Source organism: Dromiciops gliroides, chromosome 2 (genome assembly GCF_019393635.1).
Source record: "Dromiciops gliroides isolate mDroGli1 chromosome 2, mDroGli1.pri, whole genome shotgun sequence".
NCBI classification, from domain to species: Eukaryota; Metazoa; Chordata; class Mammalia; order Microbiotheria; family Microbiotheriidae; genus Dromiciops; species Dromiciops gliroides.
This window is the reverse complement of record NC_057862.1, coordinates 427,752,793-427,775,674: the sequence shown is the minus strand read 5'-3', so window position 1 is coordinate 427,775,674 and position 22,882 is coordinate 427,752,793. Positions and strand designations below refer to the sequence as shown.

The following is a 22,882-nucleotide window of genomic DNA, read 5'->3' as shown; positions in this document are numbered from 1 at the left end:
TATCTTGCTGTTAGCTGTGAGCCCCACAAGGCCTAGAATTACCTAATATATGAGCTAAACTTGGCACCTCTCCCAGCATGGAGGATGGTGCTATGGAAAGTAGGAATTGAATAAATAAATGTTTGGCAAACGAATGTACCCCCTGGATTAAGATTCCCAAGAAGAGAACAAGAGGCATTGCATGGATTCTCTCCTTGGACGTCAAGGTTTGGGGTGCGGGGGAGGGAGGATCAATCTGCATGGAGCAGCTCATTTCTTGGGACTAAGCAGGTCTCAGCTTCTCCATATACAAGGAACACAGGCCTGCCTGAGTGGGCCTGTTACCAGCACCAGTCTGTGCCTCTGTGGCCCAAAGTCACTAGGGAGTGTTGCTTCCTGGGATGCCTAATGAAGGAGGCTTCATTAGGAGAGTGACAGCTTGCTTTGGAGATTTAGAGGAATAGAACCTGTTCTCTGGGCTATAAATAGAAATGAATTGTTTCAAACATGTTCCACAATAAATGCCACTATTTTACTTAAATGTGACATGGAAAGGGCTGGATTCTCCCTCCCACCTTGGAGGATTATTAATTCACAGCAGCATGTATTTCATAACATTTAGAACTGGAGGGGGAGGGAAGAAACTGCCAGCATCGATCTACCTAGTCAGGTACCACAGAGAGTAGAAGATATTATGAGTGGATGAAGATGAAGAGTATCAAAGAAGAGCAAAACTCACAGGGGCCATTTCCAAGAAGAGAGGCAATAATAAAACCCAGGCCTTGCTCTCTCTCTATGCCCTGTCTCTCTCTCTTTGACTCTCTCTGGGTCTCTGTCTCTCTCTGTTTCTCTGTGTCTTTGTTTCTGTCTCTCTCTTTCTGTGTGTGTCTTTCTCCTTCTCTCTCTCTCTCTATATATAGCCCTCTCTGTTTCTCTTTCTCCTCTCTCTCTTTCTCCTTCTCTCTCTGTCTCACTTTCTCTGTTTCTCTTCTCATCTCTCTCTATTTCCCTCTCCTTTCTCTCTCTTCTCTGTATCTATCTATCTATCTATCTATCTATCTATCTATCTATCTATCTATCTATCTATCTATCTATCTATCTATCCTTCTGTCTGTCTGTCTTTCCCTCTGTCTCTTTTTCTCTGTCTTTCTCTCTTTCTTCTTCTCTTTCTATCCCTCTCTCCTCTCTGTCTCTTTGTCTCTCTGTCTTTCTCTCTTTCTTTCTGTCTCCCTCTGTTTCTCTGTCTCTATCTGTGTATGTGTCTTTCTCTCTGTCTCTTTTTCTCACTTTATCTTTCTCCTCTCTGTCTCCCTATGTTTCTCTCTCTGTCTCCTTCTCTCTGTCTCTGTCTATCTTTGTCTTTCTTCTCTTTATGTATCCTTCTTTTTCTCCTCTCTCTGTGTCTTTTTATCTCTCTCTCTCTCTCTCTGTCTTTTTCCTTCTCTCTCTGCCTCCCTCTGTTTCTCTTTGTGCATCTTTGTCTTTCTCTTTATCTGTCTTTCTATCTCTCTTCTTTTCTTTCTCTGCTTCCCTCTGTTTATCTTTCTTCTCTCTCTGTCTCTATCTTTCTCCTCTCTTTGTTTCTCTGTCTCCTCTCTCTTCCTCTGTCTCTCTCTCTGTCTCTGTCTCTTCCTCCCTTCCCCCTCCCTCTCCCTGAAGATAAATTTGTCTCTATAGATATAACTATAGGTGTACATATATAAATATACAAATACTCAAAGTACAGTTAAAAAAAAGATGAACTTAGAGATCCTAAGGTAAGGAGGTGAATTTGACTTCACAGTCACCCCTGGAATTTGGTAGGGTGAAACTCATGACTGGAATGTGGTTCTGTAAGGAAATAACTTATTCAAAAGGAATGGAATAAGGGGCAGCTAGGTGGCACAGTGGATAGAGCACCAGCCCTGGAGTCAGGAGGACCTTAATTAAAATCTGGCCTCAGACACTTAACACTTACTATCTGTGTGACCCTGGACAAGTCACTTAACCCCAATTGCCTCACCAAAAAAAAAAAAAAGGAATGGAATAGATTATAGGAGGGATGGAGTGGCATTATACATTAGAAAGATTTTTCTCCTGTGAAGAAATCCAGGAACCAGAGAGGACCAGTGCGGCAGAGGGGGGCCCTAGGGTGAGGATCAATGGAGGGATAAATAAAACTATGCCATGATAGTATACTATGGACTTCCTATGTAGAAAAAGGAAAAGGAGGCCAGATTTGGGAAATAGATCTAAAATCTCGCTCAGAGGCATGGGTGTAGTAAGGATGAGAGATGTCAGTGTAATCTGTTGGACCTTTCTTTCTGCCAAACACTGACTATCAAATGGAGAGGGATTTCTCCTATTCTGCTTGCTCTTAGAAAGCAGAACTACATGTAATAATTAGAAGGATTGAGGAGGCACATACAGGTTAATTGTGAGGAAATATTTCCTAAAAATTTTTTGTTTGGTTATTTAGTTGTTCTTCAGTCATGTCTGACTCTTCATGACCCCATTTGGGGTTTTCTTAGCAAAGATACTAGAATGGTTTGTTATTTCCTTCTCCAGCTCATTTTACAGATGAAGAAACTGAGGCAAATAAGGGGAAGTGACTTGCTCAGGGCCACACAGCTCGTAAGTGTCTGAGGCCAAATTTGAACTCAGGTCTTTCTGACTCCAGGCCCTCCTCTATCCACTGTATTACCTAGCTACCCTCCTAAATATTACAGCTGTTCAAAAGTGGAATGAGCTGCCTCAAGAAATTCTAAGTCCAACCCTTCACTGAAGGCCTTCACGGGGAGGCCTAGTAGCCACTTGCTAGAGAGAAATCTTTGTCAGTTACAGGTTGGACTAAATGGCCTTTGAGGTCCATACCCCCTCTATGCTTCTATGACTCTGGGAATTTAGTCCAAGACCCCCCTTTATTCCCTTCATTTTACAGATGGGGAAACCGGCATCATAAGAGGTGAAATGACATGCCCAGGATGATACAGGGAATAAATATTTACTCAGAATGTAAAACCAGGTCCTCTGACCCCTAGGACTAGTAGTGCTCTGTATCCCCACATCCCTTTAACTTATACTTCTTTGAATGAAATATAGCCTAGGATCCCTGCCAAGTGAAATTGCTTTTTATATACAGCCCCCTTCGGCCCCCCACCTCCACTCTGTGGGCTCCATAGCCCTTTACCTTGTTCTCAAAAGAACAGTCACAGTGCAGTGGCAAGAACATTTGGAATCCTGGGTTCAAGCCTCAGATCTGCTTCTCGCCCTGTGTTTGACCTTGGCTTTTTTCTCTGTCAAATGAGAGAGTTGAACTAGATCAGGGGTCCTTAACCTTTTTGTGTGCCATGGATCCCTTATCTGAATAGCACTTTTTTTTTTTTTTTTGGCAGGGCAATTGGGGTTAAGTGACTTGCCCAGGGTCACACAGCTAGTAAGTGTTAAGTGTCTGAGGCTGGATTTGAACTCAGGTACTCCTGAATCCAGGGCTGGTGCTCTATCCACTGCGCCATCTACCTGCCCCTGAATAGCACATTTTAAACACTCATTATTACAAGAAGTGCTAAATTTCAGTTAGAATTTAGCAAAAAATATAAATTCCAGTTTCTACCTCCTAATCACCCCCATCCAAGTCCATGGTTCATTTTAAATATTCCCCTGTATTAGTTCAGCTTTAAAGTTCCTTCTGGCTCTAACCTGTTTTAAGGCCCTTTCCACCTCTGACATTCCATATTCTAAAGCCCCTCCCAGTTCTGACATTCTGAGTTCTAAGGTCTCTCCCTTCCCAGCTCAGACATTCTATATTTTAAAGTCCCTTCCAACTCTAACATTGTGTGTTCTAAGGCCCTTCCCAGCTCTGAAATTCTGTGTTCTAGGGCCTTTCCAAGCTCTGACATTCTGTGTCCTAGGGCTTTTCCGAGTTCTGACATTCTGTTCTAAGGTGACTTCTAGCTCTATCATTCTGTGTTTTAATGCCCTTCCCAGTTCTGACATTCTGTGTTCTAAGATGCTTCCCACTTCTGATGTTCTGTGTTTTATGGTCTTTTCCATCTCTGACTTTCTATATTCCAAGGCCCTGACATTCTTTGTTCTAAGGTCCTTTCCAGCCCTAATTTTCTGTGGTTGTGAGCATATGGATCAACTTCTTAACATAAATCTCTAGATGTGCAGGAAGAGACTTTGATCATGTACAGTGATGCAGTTTATTCCTTAAGGAAATGAAATCTTCCTCTAGAAAACTCTGCTGAACACACATGCTCCCAAGATTTGGATTGTTATTAGAGGTGGATGCAAATTGGAACATAAAGACATGGCCACAGCTCCCTAAGAAAACCCAGCACCGTCAGTCATTCCAGAGGACTGCCCTGAAGTAGTGATGGAATAAAATCCATTTAGAATCCACATACTTGACACCTTTCCCAATATAGTAAAGATCCCCAGTCCTACCTCCTGTTCTGGAGGTCCTTCAGAATAAAGCAGAACAGGGTCAAGTTTGTCTTTGGCAGCCCCAGTCAGAAAAAGCATTAAACTGGAAGTCAAGAATCCTGGGTCCTACTCCTAGAGATGCCCCTAGCTTACTGTATGACCTTGGCTAGTCATTTCATTTCATTTCATTTCATTTCATTTCATTTCATTTCATTTCATTTCATTTCATTTCATTTCATTTCATTTCATTTCATTTCATTTTCTTTTCATTTCTTTTCATTTCATTCTTCTTTTCGTGGGGCAATGAGGGTTAAGTGACTTGCCCAGGGTCACACAGCTAGAACGTGTCAAGTGTCTGAGGCTGGATTTGAATTCAGGTCCTCCTGATCCAGGGCAAGTACTTTATCCAATGTACCACCTAGCTGCCCCTATTTTTTTTTAATTAAAAAAAAACTTTTTAAAATTCATGGAATAAACAAACACTTCTATAACATAGTCTAATAAAAAGATGATTACACAGAAATTGTGAATCTATCATGTACAACTTGTTATTTCTTCTAAATATATAATAAAGTTATCATGTAGATTTCTCTTTTTTTCTGTTTTACCCCTTAAAATTAGGACACTAATTCATTGTTGGTGGAATTGTGAACTGATCCAATCATTTCATATCTCTGTACCTCAGTTTCCTCTAACTGTAAAGCAAGGATGGTTGAGCTAGATAGCCTCTGGGTCCTCTTCTGGTTTTGTCATTTTGTCACTCCATAACTGGTTATTAAATGGGCCAGATGGGAAAGACCCCTTACTCTCATCTCCCTTTTCCTCTTTCTCTCAAGGAGCTCCTCCAGCAAGGGTGTGTGTTCAAGGAGAGGCATGGCTGGGAGAGACCTGGATGGTTCCACCCACAGGGACCAGCTCCCGTAAGTAGAGCTACAAAGTTTGACAATTCATTCACGCTAACCAGAGATACCCCATACTCTGCTGACTGCTGCGGTGCCCACTGCCTTCAGTCTAGTGTGATAAGAACCTTTCTTCCTCCCTCCCCCAATATATCCCTCACCTGCCTGCCATATCACCTCTGTCAGGGTCAAATCCCAACTTCCTCACTTACTACCCTGTGACTTTGAAATCCTTATCTTTAAAATAGAGGGGTTAGTCCAGATGCTTTTTTTTTTCAGGGCAATGAGGGTTAAGTGACTTGCCCAGGGTCATACAGCTGGTTAAGTGTCAAGTGTCTGAGGCTGCATTTGAACTCAGGTCCTCCTGAATCCAAGGCCAGTGCTTTATCCACTTCGCCACCTAACTGCTCCCCTGATGACTTTTAAGAGCCCTTCCAGTTTTCAAATTTATGGTCCCATGACTTGTAAAATGAAACCAAAGATCCCCCAGCTCTAGCCCCTTATCTCACACAGGTGATATTATGTGCTGAGTTGAGTTAACATTTGCAGAAAGTGCTTTGAAAACTATAGAGGGTTATATAAATGTTATCATTTTCCATCTGTTGAAAGGGGGGCTGTCAAAATACCTAAAATAATCTTTAGTTCAGCGTAATTAAAAGCTGAGCTAATATGGCATAATGGATAAAGTGCTGGGCTCACTGACACTAACTGTGTGGCTCTGAGCAAGTCATTTACCTTCTAGCTGGACTTTGGACCTCAAAGTTTCAGTCAATCAATAAACATTAAGTGCCTACTATGTGCCAGGCATTGTGTTAAGTTATACATGGGCTGTTAATCTCCTTTGGTGGTTCCCAACATTGTGGCACAGTGGATGCAGGACTCAAGTCAGGAAGACCCAAGTTCAAATTCTACCTCAGACCCTTACTAGCTATGTGACCCTGAGCAAGTCACTTAGCCCTCTTTGCCTCAGTTTCCTCATCTGTAAAATGAGCTAGAGAAGGAAATGGCAAGCTACTCCAGTCTTTGCAAAGAAAACCCCAATAGAGTCACAAAGAGTCACACAAATGGAATGTGACCAACACTGACAAAATTATAGCTCCTTCATTTATACATTTTAATGTATTATTCATTATTCACAGAATTATAAGGGCCTCAAAAAAGTGTCCAGTCTAGGAGTTCTTAACCTTTTGTTGAGATAGAGCCCTTGGGGCAGTTAGGTGGTGCAGTGGATAGAGCACTGACCCCTGGAGTCAGGAGGACCTGAGTTCAAATCTGGCCTCAGACACTTGACATTTCCTAGCTGTGTGACCATGGGCAAGTCACTTAACCCCAACTGCCACACACACACACACACACACACACACACACACACACACACACACACACACACACACACAAATAGAGCCCTGGGTTTGGAGTCAGGAAGAGCTGAGTTCACATCTAGCCTCAAACACTTACCAGTTGTGTGACCCTGAGCAAGTCACTTAATCTCCTTCTGCTTCAGTTTTCTTAACTGTAGAATGGAGATAATAATAGCACCTACCTCACAGGATTGTTGTGAGGATCAAATGAGATGATATAGTGCCTGGCACCTTAGTAGGCACTTCATAAAACGCCTGTTTTCTTCCTTGTTGTGTGGTGTGTGGACCCCTTTGACAGTCTGGGAAAAGTCAGACTTGGTCAGAATTCTATTTAAAATGCATAAAACCTATATGGGATTGCAAAGAATGCCAATTATATTGAAATAGTTATCTATCTACCTATACATATATTAAAAAAATTTTTTTTGGGGTGAGGCAATTGGGGTTAAGTGACTTGCCCAGGTTCACACAGTTAGTAAGTGTTAAGTGTCTGAAGTCGGATTTGAACTCAGGTACTCCTGAATCCTGGGCCAGTGCTTTATCCACTGTGCCATCTAGCTGCCCCCAGCTATATATATTTTTAAAAAGTTCACCAACATCAGGTTAAAAACTCCTGTGTAGTCCAGTGTCTTCATTTTATAGATGAGGATAGAGAAATGAAGTGGCTTGCCAAAAGTCAAACAGCTATCAGGTGGCAGATCTGAGATTCGAACCCAGGTCTTTTGATTCCAAGCCCAGGGCTGTATGTTATTTCCATGCCATGCCTTCATGATAAGAATATCATGAAATCTAGTTCCTAAAAACCTGGGGATGGTTATCAGAGACCTTTGAACGATACAGAATTGAGAGAAAAATAGACTTTTCGAGCAATAAAGAGTCCAGAGATATCTAATTCAACCTTATTTTGCTGGGAAGGAAACATAGACCTTGAGAGGTCAAAGCAGAGTTGGGCCTAGGGTACAGGTGTGGCTCCCAGTTCCCTACTCTTTGCACTATACCAGGCAACCCTTTCCAGAACATCCTTCTTAGCAGAGCAAGAGGGAGTCTGCCAACACATGCCTCCTTGAAGGCCCCCTGCCTGTGTGGTAGGATGCTGTTACCCAGAAGGCCAGTGATCTCCACAATGTCTCCCACTTGCTGACCAATGCCCCAAATGCCATCATTTCTGCCTCATGTACAAAATGCATGCTGTTAGCAGAATACTCAAGGCCGACTCTTCCTTTAAAGAGAAGGGACTCCGTGTAGAGGCCCACTTCTGAGCCCCTGGAGTCTGGGGGCACGTTTTGTATAGGCAGCAGAACCTTTAGTGAGTTGCAGTTTCATCTTCAGCTTGCACCTGTGGCACTGCGGCTGAAATTGGAGGTGAGATCACTGAAGGGTTTGGCAGCTTCGCTAGTGTGAGAATTGGCTTGGCTCAAACATGGCTGGTAAAATGAGCATGGGAATTAGGGAAGCATCAACAAGGGACAAAGAACTTCATTAGCAGATATTGGAAGTGAGATGGAGACATCAGAGCTTGAACAGAGGCCAAAAAGAGAGAACACAGAAAGGCCAAGGATTGCTCAGGTGGCTGGGTGTGCAAGAAAAACAGACAGACTCACTGCTGTTATCTCATTCACCGGGCTCCGTCTCCACTCTTAATCCAGAATCCTCACCTCTCTTCTCTTCCCAGATCCTCCCTTATGACTATTACGGGGCATATGAGCATCAGCCCCACGAAGACTACAAGTACAACAGAGTGCTTGGCGATGAGTACACCTTCGATTTCCCCCCTCATCATGACATTGTGAGTAAAAAAAGACAAGTTAGAGGCTGTTCAGGCAAGCTGGGTTTTCTCAGTTCTTTGGTTTTTTTGTTTGTTTGTTGCAGGGTAATGAGGGTTAAGTGACTTGCCCAGGGTCACACAGCTAGTAAGTGTCAAGTGTCTGAGTCAGGATTTGAACTCAGGTCCTCCTGAATCCAAGGCCAGTGCTCTATCCACTACACCACCTAGCTGTCCCTTTCTCAGTTCTTTGTAAAGAAATGTTTGTTGACCACCTGAAAGGCATGGTGCCAGAGATACTCAGGAGCTTGGTTCCTATTAGCAACCACATTCACATGAGGATTTTCCCAGCCCCTCAACCCCACACTATTCTTTGTATGGTTCTTTTTCCCTTTTAAGGAGAAATATAGCATTTTTTTCCTCTAGCAAACTATCCCCCTTGGTAGAAGGAAATGGTTCTCAGTATCACCTGGAGTACCTCTGAACACTTGGTCAGAACACAAGACATACTTTTTCCTCAAAGAAGAATAGAATCATGCTTAACTCTATTCTGTCCCTATGGGCATCTCTGATCAAGTTCAGGGTAGAGGGGAGAGTAGCAGGTGACACATTATGTTCTTGGACAAGTCTAGGACACCTAGGCAGCTGGGTGGCACAGTAGATAGAGTGTTGGGCCTGGAATCAGGAAGACTCCTCTCCACAAGTTCAAATCTAACCTTAGGTACTTAGAGCTGTGTGACTCTAGACAAGTCACTTAATCCTGTTGGCCTCAGTTTCCTCATCTGTAAAATGAGCTAGAGAAGGAAATGGCAAACCACTCCAGTATCTTTGCCAAGAAAACCCCCAATGGGGTCAAGACTGAACAACAACAATAACAAAGGACTAAGTTAGTCATATCATTTCCCTCAACTCTTATTTTTGCAATAAAAATTCTTTTTCAAAGAATGAGGAATTAAATGAACGTAGTAGGCATTTGTATCCCAACAATGAAGAGATGGCTAGGTTAAAGGATGGGGAAGGTTCATCTGGGATTAGAAGGGTAGGGAGCGAATTAGCACTAAGAACAGTAAGCAATACAATTGAGGCCATAGAAGTGGGAAGGCACCAACGTGTGCTTGAGGGATAGTACTGCTCTGCCACAAATTAGATGCATGACCATGTGGACAAGTCAGTTCCTCTCCATCTGTACAAGGAGAGGGAGCTCCAAAGTCCCTTTCCAACTTTAACATCTTATAGGCTTTTGGGGGGGGGGGAGGCAATCAAGGTTAAGTGACTTATCCAGGGTCACACAGCCAGTAAGTGTCAGTCTAGATTTGCGCTCAGGTGCAGCGCTGGAACTCTATCCACTGCACCACCTAGCTGCCCCAACAGCTTGCATTTTAAATAACATAGCAATTTTAATGTTTCTTAGCTTTGTGATTCTTTGAGTCATTTCCTTTCCACAACTTTAGTCACTGTGGGCAGAGGGGGCCCATGGGCCAGGGAAAGTGACTGGAGAAGACTGACTCTCATCCAGGGTACCGAGGCTGATCAAGCATGTTAGAGGCACTTATCCCTGATTGTGTTGGAGTTCAGAGCCAACGCCAGTTTGCTTTTGATTCAGTCTCCACTAAGGAGTCTGAAAAGTTCCTCAAAGTATGAAAAATACTATTGCTCACACTTTGGAGATTTCCCAGCAATCATCTTTCTGGAGCTAAGAAGCACAAGTGCAGAAGAAGCCTCAATGGATGTTTTTTTGGTGATGAGTTTCTACATCTCAAAGCAAAAGGGTTTAGACCAAAGAATGAAGCTTTATCACCCTTTCAGTCAGCCAACAAGCACTTATTAGGTGCTTTACTATGTGCAAGGCACTGTGCTAAGCACAAAAACACAGCCTCTGTCCTCAAGGTGATCACATTCGAATGGGGAGATGATATGCTAAAAAAAACCCAAGTGTATAGAAAAATATATACTGGAGTTTTGTTTTTTGTTGCCCTTCTCATGGGTGGATAAGGGGTGAAGAGTGGGAGAGAATTTAGAACTGAAAATAAAATAAAATTGAATCAAAAATGTATACAGGGACAATTCATGCAGTATTTTTAAAGCACCTACTATGTGCCTGGTCTTGTGCTAATGCCATGAAGGATACAAAGGAATAGAGAGCATAGTGTTCACTTCTTGGGGTGTTTCAACTATTGCAAAAATAAGATTACACAAAAAGAAACAAAGAACAGTGTGTGGTCTAGTGCCAGATTACCAAGGGAAGGATCTTGTAGAGAGAGGTTTTGTAGGGAAAGCACCAGAGGATGCCTCTGCAGGGGTGGGCAAGATTTGGATGGGAAGAGAGATAGGAGGAGGGCATTCCAGCTAGGCAGAACAGTTTGGCAAAAAGACAAATAAGCCGGGTATGTCTATGCATAGTGAGAAGATTGGTCTGATCAGGGCAAGGGGATAGTGCATGGTTGGGAACAGGAAGACATACATTTGGAGAGGTCGGCTGGGGTGTGAGGTTACGAATATCAGGCAGAGGAGTTCAGATTGATGCTATCTTCAGTAGGCATGCATTGTGGTAAGTTCCTGAACAGGAGAATAACTAACTGAAAGCACAGTTTGAGAGAGAAAGAATGGTAGTGACAGCCTAATGTAAGTTTGTTTGGATCTCTGATCACAACACCTTCAGCCTCTCTAAATCTGTTTCCTTCTGTAAAATGGGGGTAAGAATACTTCCACCATGCACTTGACGGCGCTAACGTCAGGAAAAGGCTTTGTAAACCTTCAAGTGCTATAGAAATGTGAGTTATTATTAATTCTCCTTTGTTTCCATTCCTTCTCAAAGAACTTTTTATTTTTCCCTTGCAAGAATTTCTGTTAAAGAAGAGGAATTAAGCACCCTCTCCTCCCCACTGTGTTCTTTGTAGATCCAGAAGGAATGTTTATCCTGCAGAGATGCGGTGGCTGTGTTTGACATGTCCTACTTTGGGAAATTCTATCTGGTGGGGCCCGAAGCCAGGAAGGCTGCAGACTGGCTCTTCTCAGCTGATGTCCACAAACACCCAGGTAGGGGAGAGGGGAGAATCTCAGATAACTGGACTGCTCATGCTGCCCCCATGATTCTTTTTTTTTTCCATGGAAAGCAAGTGTAACTAAGGGAATTTGGTGATCTTTTATAATTGTTAGAATGAATTTCTTTTTTTTTTTTTAGAATGAATTTCTGTTCTTAGATCCCCTGACCCCCACCTGCTGCCAGGCCTTGGTCTACCAAATGTTTCAGTTCTAGGACTTTGAGCTACATTTTTGCAAAGGGGACTTGAACAGCCTCAGAGATTCTTGAGAGGCTCTCTTCTATAGCCCCTGAAGTGTACAAGGTCTGCCTTGGGTACTCGCTATGCCTATAAGCCCTGTCCTAGTGAGGCCGGATGCAAGAATACAGACCTTAAGTGATTCATGGTCAATTTTTCTGGCCTTAGTAAGGGGTTATAGGGAAGTAAGGAGAGAAGGCATTGGAAGCTTATGTCAATTTCTTTAAAGAACATTTTCCCTATTTATTGTGTCCAATCGTGGATTCAAGTTTTCAAGTTGGGTAAGAGTAGAAAGAAGATGGCTTTGCTTAGTGGTTCTAGTCTTGGCTCTGTCCCTTACACATTATACTCTTGAGAAAGTCAGCCCCCCCCCTCCCCCCCCATCTTAATCCTCCACACCACTCCCTTTCCCCACTCAATCTTCCTTATTTCTTTAGTGATGGGTTTGGTAATATGATCCCTAAGGTCATAGATTTAAAGCTGGAAGGGACCCTAACAGGTCACTCAGACAAGGGACTATGAAGCAGAACTAACAAGAAGTGACCTTATAGATCATCAGCTCCCTCTCTGGCATTTTAAAGAACAAAACTGAAGATCAGAGAAGCTGTGTAACCCCCACCCCCCACCCCTCAAAGTCACACAGGTAACAAGCAGCAGCACTAGTCCTTCTAGTTCTGATAATTAGATGCATCTCTAAACTGCTTACCTCAACCCATCTCACTAGGAATCTGTCCTGTGTTTTAGGATTCCCAAAGTAAGATACTCTATAGTGCCCCTCAGGTTACTCTCTCAATATTCAGCATCTTCTCAGTGCTGGAAAGTCACTCACTATGTGTGTCCTAAACCTCTTACGTTTCAAGGTAGAACTAGTTCTAGGCTTAATGTAGATGGAAAAATAGCCCCTACAACCTCCTCTATGACATGTGAAACTGGCTTGATACCAGAATAAAAAAAGGTGAAGGAAGGTACTAGGCTCTAAGTGAATCTAGACCACTTTCAAAAATAGAAATTGAGCAAGATACTTGGGAAAAGGGAAAAGGGTGCCAGCTTCCTATGGAAGGATAATGGGGGTAAGAGGCTCTTTCTATTGGCCAAACTAGAATGAAGAACTAGAATTATTTATTGTGTATCCTTAGGAATCTGGCAGCACAGAGTTATGTGCCCTTTTCTCCATTGGTTGTAGTCTGGGGTCCCTGTCTGTCCGAGGAGATATTATTTTTGTTACTTTTAGCCTTTTTATTCCTCATTCTTTCAACTCTAGCTCATAAACATGATATGTGACCCATGGCCTCATCACCAACTCTCTCTGGACCAATCTCACATATAGTCATCCCCCCCCAAAAGGCTATTCCTCTTTTCCCAGGCGCCACAGTGTACACCTGCATGCTGAATCATCGGGGAGGCACTGAGAGTGACCTGACAGTAAGCCGCCTAGCTCCGGATCCGGAGGCCTTTCCACTCACCCTTCATTTGAAGGTAAACTATACCCAGGTTACATTGTGTCAGTGGCCTAATCCTCAGAGGATACAACAAAGCGGTCCCAAATGTTTAATTTCAAAAACCCGAGTCTTTAAATTGGGGACAATGAGATCTAAAAACTGAAGTCTCCTGTGGAGCTGGCTTTGCCTAATTCTTCTCTCTGTAATTATACAGTTTAACCTGTGGGTGGGTGGCCAGGGTGTGACATAATTGGAGGCCTCATTGTGGGGTAAAAGTAGGGTTTGATCAGATTCCCCAAAAGGGGTAGTGAGTACTCAGTGATTATATCTCTGAGTGTGCCTGTGGTTTACAGGAGGCCTGACTGTGGGCTAGTTTTTTTATAAAAGAAGCCTGTGAGAGCCTGTGGTTGGCTGGTTACACAGGCAGAATACAATGGTAATGAATTCACAATCTTTCATCCCAGGTCTACCTAATTGTGTAACCTTGTAATTGTGTAACCTTGGACAAATTAAGTCTCTTTGGGGTCTCTCTATTTATGCTCCCTGTGCTCTTAATCTCTGGTTCTGTGGGCTCTATTCATCCCCCGCCTCCACTACTCCTCTCCCATTCCCCCTCTCCCCAACTCCAGGGGTCAATGTCGACTTCATTTACTCTGCTCCCTCACCACAAATGGCAGCCCTCATCTGGCTGCTGTTATAGAAATACTTAGCATTCCCAGTGGATTGGGGGATGATTCAGAGTTAATCCACCCCTACCCTACTGGAAAAGTCTAAATGGACAGGATTGTTGCTTTCTAACAGGAAGGCCACCATTAGCTAGTCACTGTGTATTGAAGAAGGAAGTTGCTCTAATTGTGCCACTCTAACTTAGACTGTGATGACCATACTGAGGAGACTCACAACCTTCAGAAGATGGTGTGAATTGTACAACAGCTGTGGAGGCATCCAGATCTCCCTACATGTAACTCTGGAGTTGCTAGATTCTAGCCCTGATTCTGCTCTTTACCACGTAGATTCCCCTCTTTTATCTAACTAGGTCATGCTGCCATTATGAGGTGTCATCCATATACCATACACTTCCTCTCACCTCTCCAGCACTCATCTCCATATAGATGTTGGCATTGAAACCTGGACAAAAGGAGTAAGACAGTCTTTCTCTGAGAGCAGTCTGAAGTCCATCTGAGGGAGACAGAGCCCAGTCAATCAAGAGACTCAAAGATCACTTACAAAGTGACATTGAATAGGATCAAAGCACTGGAAAGGGCCTTAGAATAAAGAATGTTGGAGCATGAAGTGATCTTGGAACAGAATGTTAGAATGCCTAATGTCAAAGCAAAAAAGTTACCTTGGAATAGAAAATGTCAGATCTGGAGGATATCTTAGTACATAGAATGTTAGGGCATAAACCTATCAGAGCAAAAAGTGATCCTGAAACATAAAATTTCAGAACTGGAAAAAACAGAATGCCCCCCAGAGCAAAAAGTGACCTTGGAACACAGAATAGAAGAGACCCTAGATAATAGAATGTTAGAACATAGCATATCAAAGCAAAAAGTTACTTTGTAACATAAAACAGCAGAACTGGAAGACACCTTAGAGTCTAGAATGTCAGAACATAGTATATCAGAGCAAAAAGTGACCTTGGAATATAGTGTATCAGAGCTGAGAGAGACATCAGAGCAGGGTTTTCCCCTGGGACCTGGGGACAGATTTCAAGTGTCCATGAATGGAAAAAAATAATCTTTTTATTTGACAAACTTCTAACTGAAATTCAACATTTTCTTTCATTGTGAATTATATTTACGTGTGTGTATATGTATACATTCTGGTAGGGATTCAGAAGCTTAACCTAATAGCAAAAGGGTCCGTGATACAAAAATGGTTCAGAATCCTGCCTTAGAACATAGATAGTCAGAGCAACAAGGGACCTTAGAACAGTCTTAGAGAGGGCAGGGTTGTTGTCAGTTTATCTGGTCCCAAAGCCTTCATCTCACAGGTGGTAAGGGGAGAGGAGAAGTCACTGGTCACTATGATTTAGTGCTAGAGTAAGGATGAGAATCCAACCATTTCTGGAGAGCAATTTGGAACTATGCCCAAAGGGCTATAGAAACTGTGCATACCCTTGATGCAGCAATACCACTGCTAGCGTTTATATCCCAAGACATCTCCAAAAAGAGAAAAGACAGATTTGTACAAAACATAGCAGCTCTTTTTGATGTGGGCTAAGAATTGAAAATCAAAGGAATGCCTATCAATTGGGGAATAGTTAAACAAGCTGTGGTATTGTGATGGTGATGGAATATTACTGTGCTATAAGAAATGACAACAGGATGATTTCAGAAAGTCCTAGAAAAGACCTTGTATGAACTGATGTATATATAGTGAAGTGAGCAGAAACTAAGAGAATCTTGTGCACAGGGACAGCAATATTGTTTGATTGAAGAACCATGAATAGCTTAACTATTCTCAGCAATACAATGATCCAACAGATTAATACCAAAGGATTAATGATAAAGCTTACTATCCATCTCCAAAGGAAGAATTGGTATTGGCTGAACGCAGACCTGCAGCATGCTATTTTTCATTTCTTTCCTTTTTTTTTACTTTTATTTGAGTTCTGTTGGACAAAATGACTAATATGAAACATTTTACATAATTACATATGTATAACCTATATCTGAATTGCTTGCCAACCTTGGAGGGGGGAGGGGCAAAGAGACGAAGGAAGGATAAAATTTAGAACTCAAAACTTTAAATAAAAATGTTTATTATTGGGGCAGCTAGGTGGCGCAGTGGATAGAGCACCGGCCCTGGATTCAGGAGTACCTGAGTTCAAATCTGGCTTCAGACACTTGACACCTTACTAGCTGTGTGACCCTGGCAAGTCACTTAAACCCTCATTGCTCCACAAAAAAAAAATGTCTATTATTATTTAGAAAGAGAGAGAGAATCTCTCTAGGCCCCTGATTCTCAAGGTTTTATGCCATAGTACAGTCTGATAATCAGAGTTCTGAGGGTGCAGAGTTAAGGGCAATCAAGAGGAGTACTTATTGACCACTGAAATACAAAATATGATGGCCTCCCTTCTGGGGTTTGGGGAACTATCATAGAAATGTCTCCTTCTGCATGGGGAGTTAGAGCAGTGAGGCTGAGTAAGCTCATAGACTCGTGAAATGCTTGCAGCTAGAAAGAAACTTAGAGGTCATCCAGGCCATCATCTCCCTCACTTTCCAGATAAGGAAAACTGAGCCCTAGAGATTGAAAGTGGTTTCCCCCGTGTCTATTGGGTACCAAGCAGGGAAAGAGCACAGTTCCTTGACTGGATGATAGGGAAATGTGCTAATTGATTCTCAGAGTGTTTTGTGCTGAAGCTTGGCACCCTAAGAATAAATTAAACTGTTTCGTGGTGAGGAAGTTGGCACATATTTCTGTTGTTCTGACCCTGCTAGCATGAACTTGTAGGTGCTTAAGCAATGTACCACTGTTTCCTTCTCACCGTGGGGCCTTCTTCTCCCAGTAGAATAGGAGTTTCAGTGATTACAGGGACGATGCCAAGTTTTTTAGATAACACCTATGTGTTCAGTGTTCCTCACTCCAAGATCTGGGCTTAATCTATAAAGGTTCATTCTAAGCATGCCACCCCCCCTCCCCCCCAAGGAGTCAGAAGCTCTAGTTAGAGGAAGAGATGGTCCCACATCCCTCTGCACTGGTCAGAACCCCTCTGCAGTATTGCATGTAGTCCTGGGCATAGTATTTAGGAAGGACATAGTCGAATTGGGTCATATCCATAGAAAGGCAAACTCAAGTGAGGAGAGGACCAGAAATTATGCCATTCCAGATTTGTTTAAAGTACCTGGGAATATTGTTGATGTTGTTTGTCCTTTGTTCTTTTTTTTTGTGGGGCAATGAGGGCTGAGTGACTTGTCCAGGGTCACACAGCTAGTCAGTGTCAAGTGTCTGAGGTCTGACTTTGAACTTAGGTCCTCCTGAATCCAGGGTCAGTGCTTTATCCACTGCTCCACCCTAGCTGGCCCCCCCTTGTCCTTCATTCTTTGTGTGTGTGTGTGTGTGTGTGTCGTGTGGTGTGTGTGTGTGTGTGAGGGGCAATTGGGGGTTAAGTGATTTGCCCAGGGTCACACAGCTAGTAAGTGTTAAGTGTTTGAGGCTGGATTTGAACTCAGGTCCTCTTGGAATCCCAGGGTCGGTGCTCTATCCACTGCGCCACCTAGCTGCCCCCTTGTCCTTTATTCTTTCTTTTTTTTTTTGTGGAGCAATGGGGGTTAAGTGACCTGCCCAGGGCCACACAGCTAGTAAGTGTCAAGTGTCTGAGGCTGACTTTGGAACTTAGGTCCTCCTGAATCCAGGGTCAGTGCTTTATCCACTGCTCCACCTAGCTGCCCCCTTGTCCTTCATTCTTTGAGTGTGTGTATGTGTGTTTGTGTGGGGCAATTGGGGTTTAAGTGATTTGCCCAGGGTCACACAGCTATTAAGTGTTAAGTGTCTGAGGCTGGATTTGAACTCAGGTCTTCTTGAATCCAGGGCCGGTGCTCTATCCACTGCGCCACCTAGCTGCCCCCTTGTCCTTTATTCTTTCTTTTTTTTTTTTTGTGGAGCAATGGGGGTTAAGTGACTTGCCCAGGGCCACACAGCTAGTAAGTGTCAAGTGTCTGAGGCTGGATTTGAACTCAGGTCCTCTTGAATCCAGGGCTGGTGCTCTATCCCACTGCCACAACCTAGCTGCCCCCCTTGTCCTTCATTCTTAAAGAGGACCATGATATCAGGGTGATATCATGACTGCAGTGAATTGGATTTAAATGAGGGAGGGTTATGCAAAGTTACCAACTCTACTCTGTCCTCCAGAGCCACCTTGGTCCATTGGCAAGGTATACATCAGGATGACTGGAGATGACCCAGATGTTTACAGCAATTAGGGCTAAGTGACTTGCCTAGGGTCACACAGCTTGTAAGTGTTTGAGATCAGATTTGAAGTCAGGTTCTCTCAAATTCAGGGTCAGTGCTCTATACACTGGGCCATGTAGCTGCCTCACTGGGAATGTTGAGCCTGGAGAAGAGAAGACTTAGGGGGGACCCAAAAGCAACCTTCAACTATTTGAAGGGCTTTCTAATATGTAAGTGCCTTGCATATAGAAGGAACTTAATAAATGTGTTTTGTTGGGAAAAGGGGTTATGCTGATTGACCACAAGAAACAGAATTGGGACCTAAGGGTAGATGTTGCAGAGAGTCAGATTTTTTCCTCCATATAAGGAGAAATTCTCCTAACAATTAGAGCTGCACCCAAAGTGTAACAAGGTACATTGGAAGGTTTTCTTTGTCACTGGAAGTTTTCAGAGAGAGGACTAACTGACAATTTGTTAGAGATATGTCCTGTCATATATGGGTTGGACTAGCCAGTTGGGCTGGAAGGTCTTGAGGATTCCTTCTGCTTGTGAGATTTTTAAGATGCTTAAAAATTATTCACAAATCATCTCATAGTCTTCTTTGTCCATGATCTCCAGGGCAGGGAGGCTCACTAAATGGTAGTAGTTTTAAAAAACACTGAATTGAGAATCCAGAGACCTGGTTCTGAGTTCCAGTTCTACCACTCACTTGCTATGTGACCTTGGGTCAAGTCCACATGGCATTTTTGAGCCTCAGTTTCTTCCTCTGCAAAAGGGGAAATAGCAATACTTAGATTGCCAAAATTATGGGGCTGTAAAAAGGAAATGCTTTGTCAACCTAAAATATGTAGATATTAGTTCTCTTTTTAATATGAAATTTTTATTAATATCTTTTGGGTTTTTACATCATCCAAATCTCCACTATCTCTCCCTTTCCTGCTCCCAGAGATCCAATATTTGTAAAGAAAAAAGAAAAAAAGTAGAGAAAAAGCAAAATACTCATCAATATATCCAAAAAGTCTGAAAATATGTGTTTCGTACAACATTTGTGGACCTACTTCCCTCCTCTGCCAAGGGATAGAGTGGGAGAGTCTTCCCCTATCTCTTCTTTCATTCCAGACTTATTCTTTATATTTTCAGTCATTCACTTTTGATTTTTTTTAGTGGTTATTCTTTCCATTAACATTGTTGAAATCACTGTGTGTATTGGATTTTGGGCTCTGCTTACTCACTCTGCATCAGTTCACGTAAATCTCTCAGTGTTTCTCTCTACTCCTCACATTCGTTATTTCTACACATAGCACAGTAATATTCCATTACATTCATGTGGGGGGGGGGAAGGAAAAAAAGAACAAATACGTTTCTATTAAACACTTAACTATGTGCTAGGCACTATACTGAGCATTTTCAAAATATTATCCCACTTGATCCTTGCAAAAAACCCTGTGAAAAAGGTGCTATTATGATCTTCATTTTACAGTTAAGGAATCTGAGGCAGACAAAGATTAAGGTGACTTTCCTACAATCACATAGCTGACAGATGTCTAAGGCCAGATTGCAACTCCGGTCCAGGCCCAAGGCTATATCTATGGCACCAACTAGCTACCTCAATTGCACAATCATTTGTTTAGCCATTGCCCAGTCAACAGGCATCTACTTTGTTTCAATTCTTTGCTACCACAAAAAGTGCTATATAAATATTTTGATGTGTTTGGAGACTTTATCCCTGGCTTCTTTGGGAACTAAGCCTAGTTATGGAATATATGTGAGTTCTAATTATTATTAGAATGTCTGTCTCTCAAAGCTTCCCAAACCTTTTCTGTCCTTGGTTTAGTATAGAAGGAGGATTTTCTTGGGCAAGCTCCGAAGCTCCCCCAGGTTAGGACAGTATCTGTGATGGGGGATTAAAGGCGATGAATGGATGGAGGCCAGGGTTTTAATTCTTGATGTCAACCTCAAACTTTAAGGATGAAACATATTGTAGTAGAAATGAACATTGGAGTCAGAGGACCTAAGTTTGAACCCCAGCTCTTCCCTTACTTAACTTCTGTAACCTTGGGCAACTTGACCTCTCTGGTTTTCAGTTTTCTTTTTGTTTTTTTTTTATGTGAGGCAATTGGGGTTAAGTGACTTGCCCAGGGTCACACAGCTAGTAGGTTTTCAGTTTTCTTATCTCTAAAATGAAGGAGTTAGACTATTGGTCTAGATCTCATTTTGAGGTGCCTTTCAAATCTAAATCTAACTTAAATGAATATGAATTCATAATATGAATTCGAATAGCCCAGTAATCCTATAATAACCAACTGGGGGTTCTATTCTTCTGTAGTATTTTCTGAAGCAATTTGTCAGTCTACTCACGTCTTGGGCGAGATGCCATCTATATGCTTAACCTCTCCTTTGTAAAGTAAGGAAAGCCTTTGTTTTTCCTAAAACTATCTCCTTTAAGGGTCAAAGCTGGGTCCTTGGTTCTCACCTCGCGGTCTATGGCTTAGTGAAGTTAGTTTTCTCCTCACAGTTTTTTAGAGATTTCATCATATTAATTAGTCAAGAAACATTTCCTGTTTACCCTCCTTTTTGAAAGACATGTGATACATACTATGGAGATGAATGAGACACTGTACAGTGCAGTGGATTAAAGCACTGGCCCTGTTTCAGGGAGGACCTGAGTTCAAATCGACCTCAGACACTTGGTACTTCCTAGCTATGTGACCCTGGGCAAGTCACTTAACTCTCATTGCTCCTGAAAAAAAAAAGGACATTGTTCCTGTCCACAGGGAGCTTACAGTCTGAATGGGGACAACCAAATCCATATGAACATTACACACACAGAGGAGAAGTAACCCATATCAGGTATCATGTAATTAGCCTCTTATAAATAGTACATCCTTCAGAAATTCTAAGAAGGGAAAGATATCATCAGGTTAGATGATTCATGGAGGAGGTGCTCCTTGATCAGCATTTAAATAGGAGGAGGGGAAGAGGGGATGGAAAATGAAATCATAGGGGCAGCTAGGTAGCACAGTGGATAGAGCACCAGCCCTGAGTCAGGAGGACCTGAGTTCAAATCTAGCCTTAGACACTTGACACTTACTAGCTGTGTGACCCTGGGCAAGTCACTTAATCCCCAAATGCCTCACCAAAAAAAAAAAAAAAAGAAAGAAAATGAAATCATTTATGTAAAAACAACCCCCCAAAACCTTTCAAGGGACAAAGTACCATTCCAACATAAGGCCACAATACGATTTTAGATGGAAAAGATCTGTGACTCTCATTGGGGTAGATATTCCTTCCACTCACTCTCATTGTAACTCTTCCACGTCTTGAAGCAGTTGTGCCTCACTAAATGCAATTCATTGCAAGTCATGACATCACCTCCCTAATGTCATGGTCCTCTTCAAGAATGAAGGACAAACAACCAATAAACAATAACAACAACAACACGCTAGAATCACAGTAAAGAAGACTTATGTTCAAATCCTGTCTCAGTTACTTATTAGCTGAGTAACCTAGGCCAAGTCAATTCATTCAGTCTCAGTTTTTTCATCAGTCAAATAGGAATAATAATAGCACTTCCCTCACAGGTTTTCCTTTGCAAACTTTAAAGTATTATATAAATCAACACAGGCTATTAATATTATGCCTTAATAGATGGTTTCATGAATTTCTGTGTCAAAAAAAAAGGGGGGAGAAAGGAATCATCACTTGGATGCCAACTAACCATATAGAATGGTCCCAGACTGATGACAGCTGTGCATTCTGGGTCCCACCCCATACCGGGAAGCTTTCCAGAGTGGTTGCACCTATCAGAGTGTACACTATGCTGCTGGCCTTTTGAGACCCCAGGGTCTCTTCCCACACCATCAAGAGGCAATTAGAGTAGGGCTTTAGTGGAAGAAACTAATAGTTATGATGGCAATGACACCTTCTATTGGCCTAGCCCTTTACAATTCCTCAAGGCATGTTCACGTGGGTTTATTTCATGCTGTTATTCACATTTACACCCTATTAACCTGACCCCAGTTCTATTAACAAAGTTGAGAGGGCCTCGGGGGAAAGAAGCAGCAGGCTAGCAGAAAGCGTCATATTTTCTTGCTATTGGCCAAGAGGATTCTTGTGTAAATATGGGGAGAGATGAGTGTGGAGGAGGTGTCTGAAGGTCCCAGATAAGGCTGCCCAGCCCTCTTTGCTAATATGCTCAACACCCATTCCCTTGCTCCCAGGTCTTTTTCTTCCCCTGCTCAGAAGCCGCCCTCTGAGCTAATTAAAAAGATAGCATAGGGGCGAGTGAGTGCTCTTGGGGACGCTTTCTTGGCTGGGTGATAGAATATAGTATAGTAAAAGCACCTCTATTTTTTCAATTACAGTAGGTGGTTGCACCTATTATCATGATGACATATTGTTCAAATGCAGTTTAGAAGCTGTGAGAAGGCGGGGGAAGGAGTGCTAAGGGCAGGATTAATCAGCAGCTCTCCCCCTCCCTCCCCTCCAGGCCTTCCCTGGGCCTTCATGGTGGCTTATGAAGCAACAGAACCAATCTCCCAGAGACCTATTTTAACTAGATGAATATTCCTCTGCAAAGCCGAATTTTCTTCTTCAAAAGAAGATGCTAGCTGCCTCAAAAGCACCTTAGACACTTACTACCCTTGTGACCCTGGGCTAGTCACTTAACCCCAATTGCCTCAAACATCTGGGGCCATCTCCAATTGTCCTGATCTTATCTTGCCACCGGACCCCAGATGGCTCTGGAGTGGAGAGGGAAAGTTGGTGACCTTGCACAGCTCTCCTTTGCTTAAATCCAATGCACTACAAGTCATGACTTCACCCTGATGTCATGGTCCTCTTCAAGAATAAAGGACAA

At 42.6% G+C, this 22,882-nt stretch overlaps 1 protein-coding gene across 1 annotated transcript in view; it reads left to right on the top strand.

Annotated features, from left to right (window-relative positions):
• The window catches only part of SARDH (sarcosine dehydrogenase), a 145,519-nt gene that overhangs the window by 48,014 nt on the left and 74,623 nt on the right, over window positions 1-22,882 (top strand). The window contains 5 exon segments of the mRNA XM_043989221.1: window positions 5,223-5,306; window positions 8,319-8,432; window positions 11,306-11,444; window positions 13,050-13,145; window positions 13,148-13,162. Of these exon segments, the coding sequence (XP_043845156.1) occupies window positions 5,223-5,306; window positions 8,319-8,432; window positions 11,306-11,444; window positions 13,050-13,145; window positions 13,148-13,162 (448 nt within the window).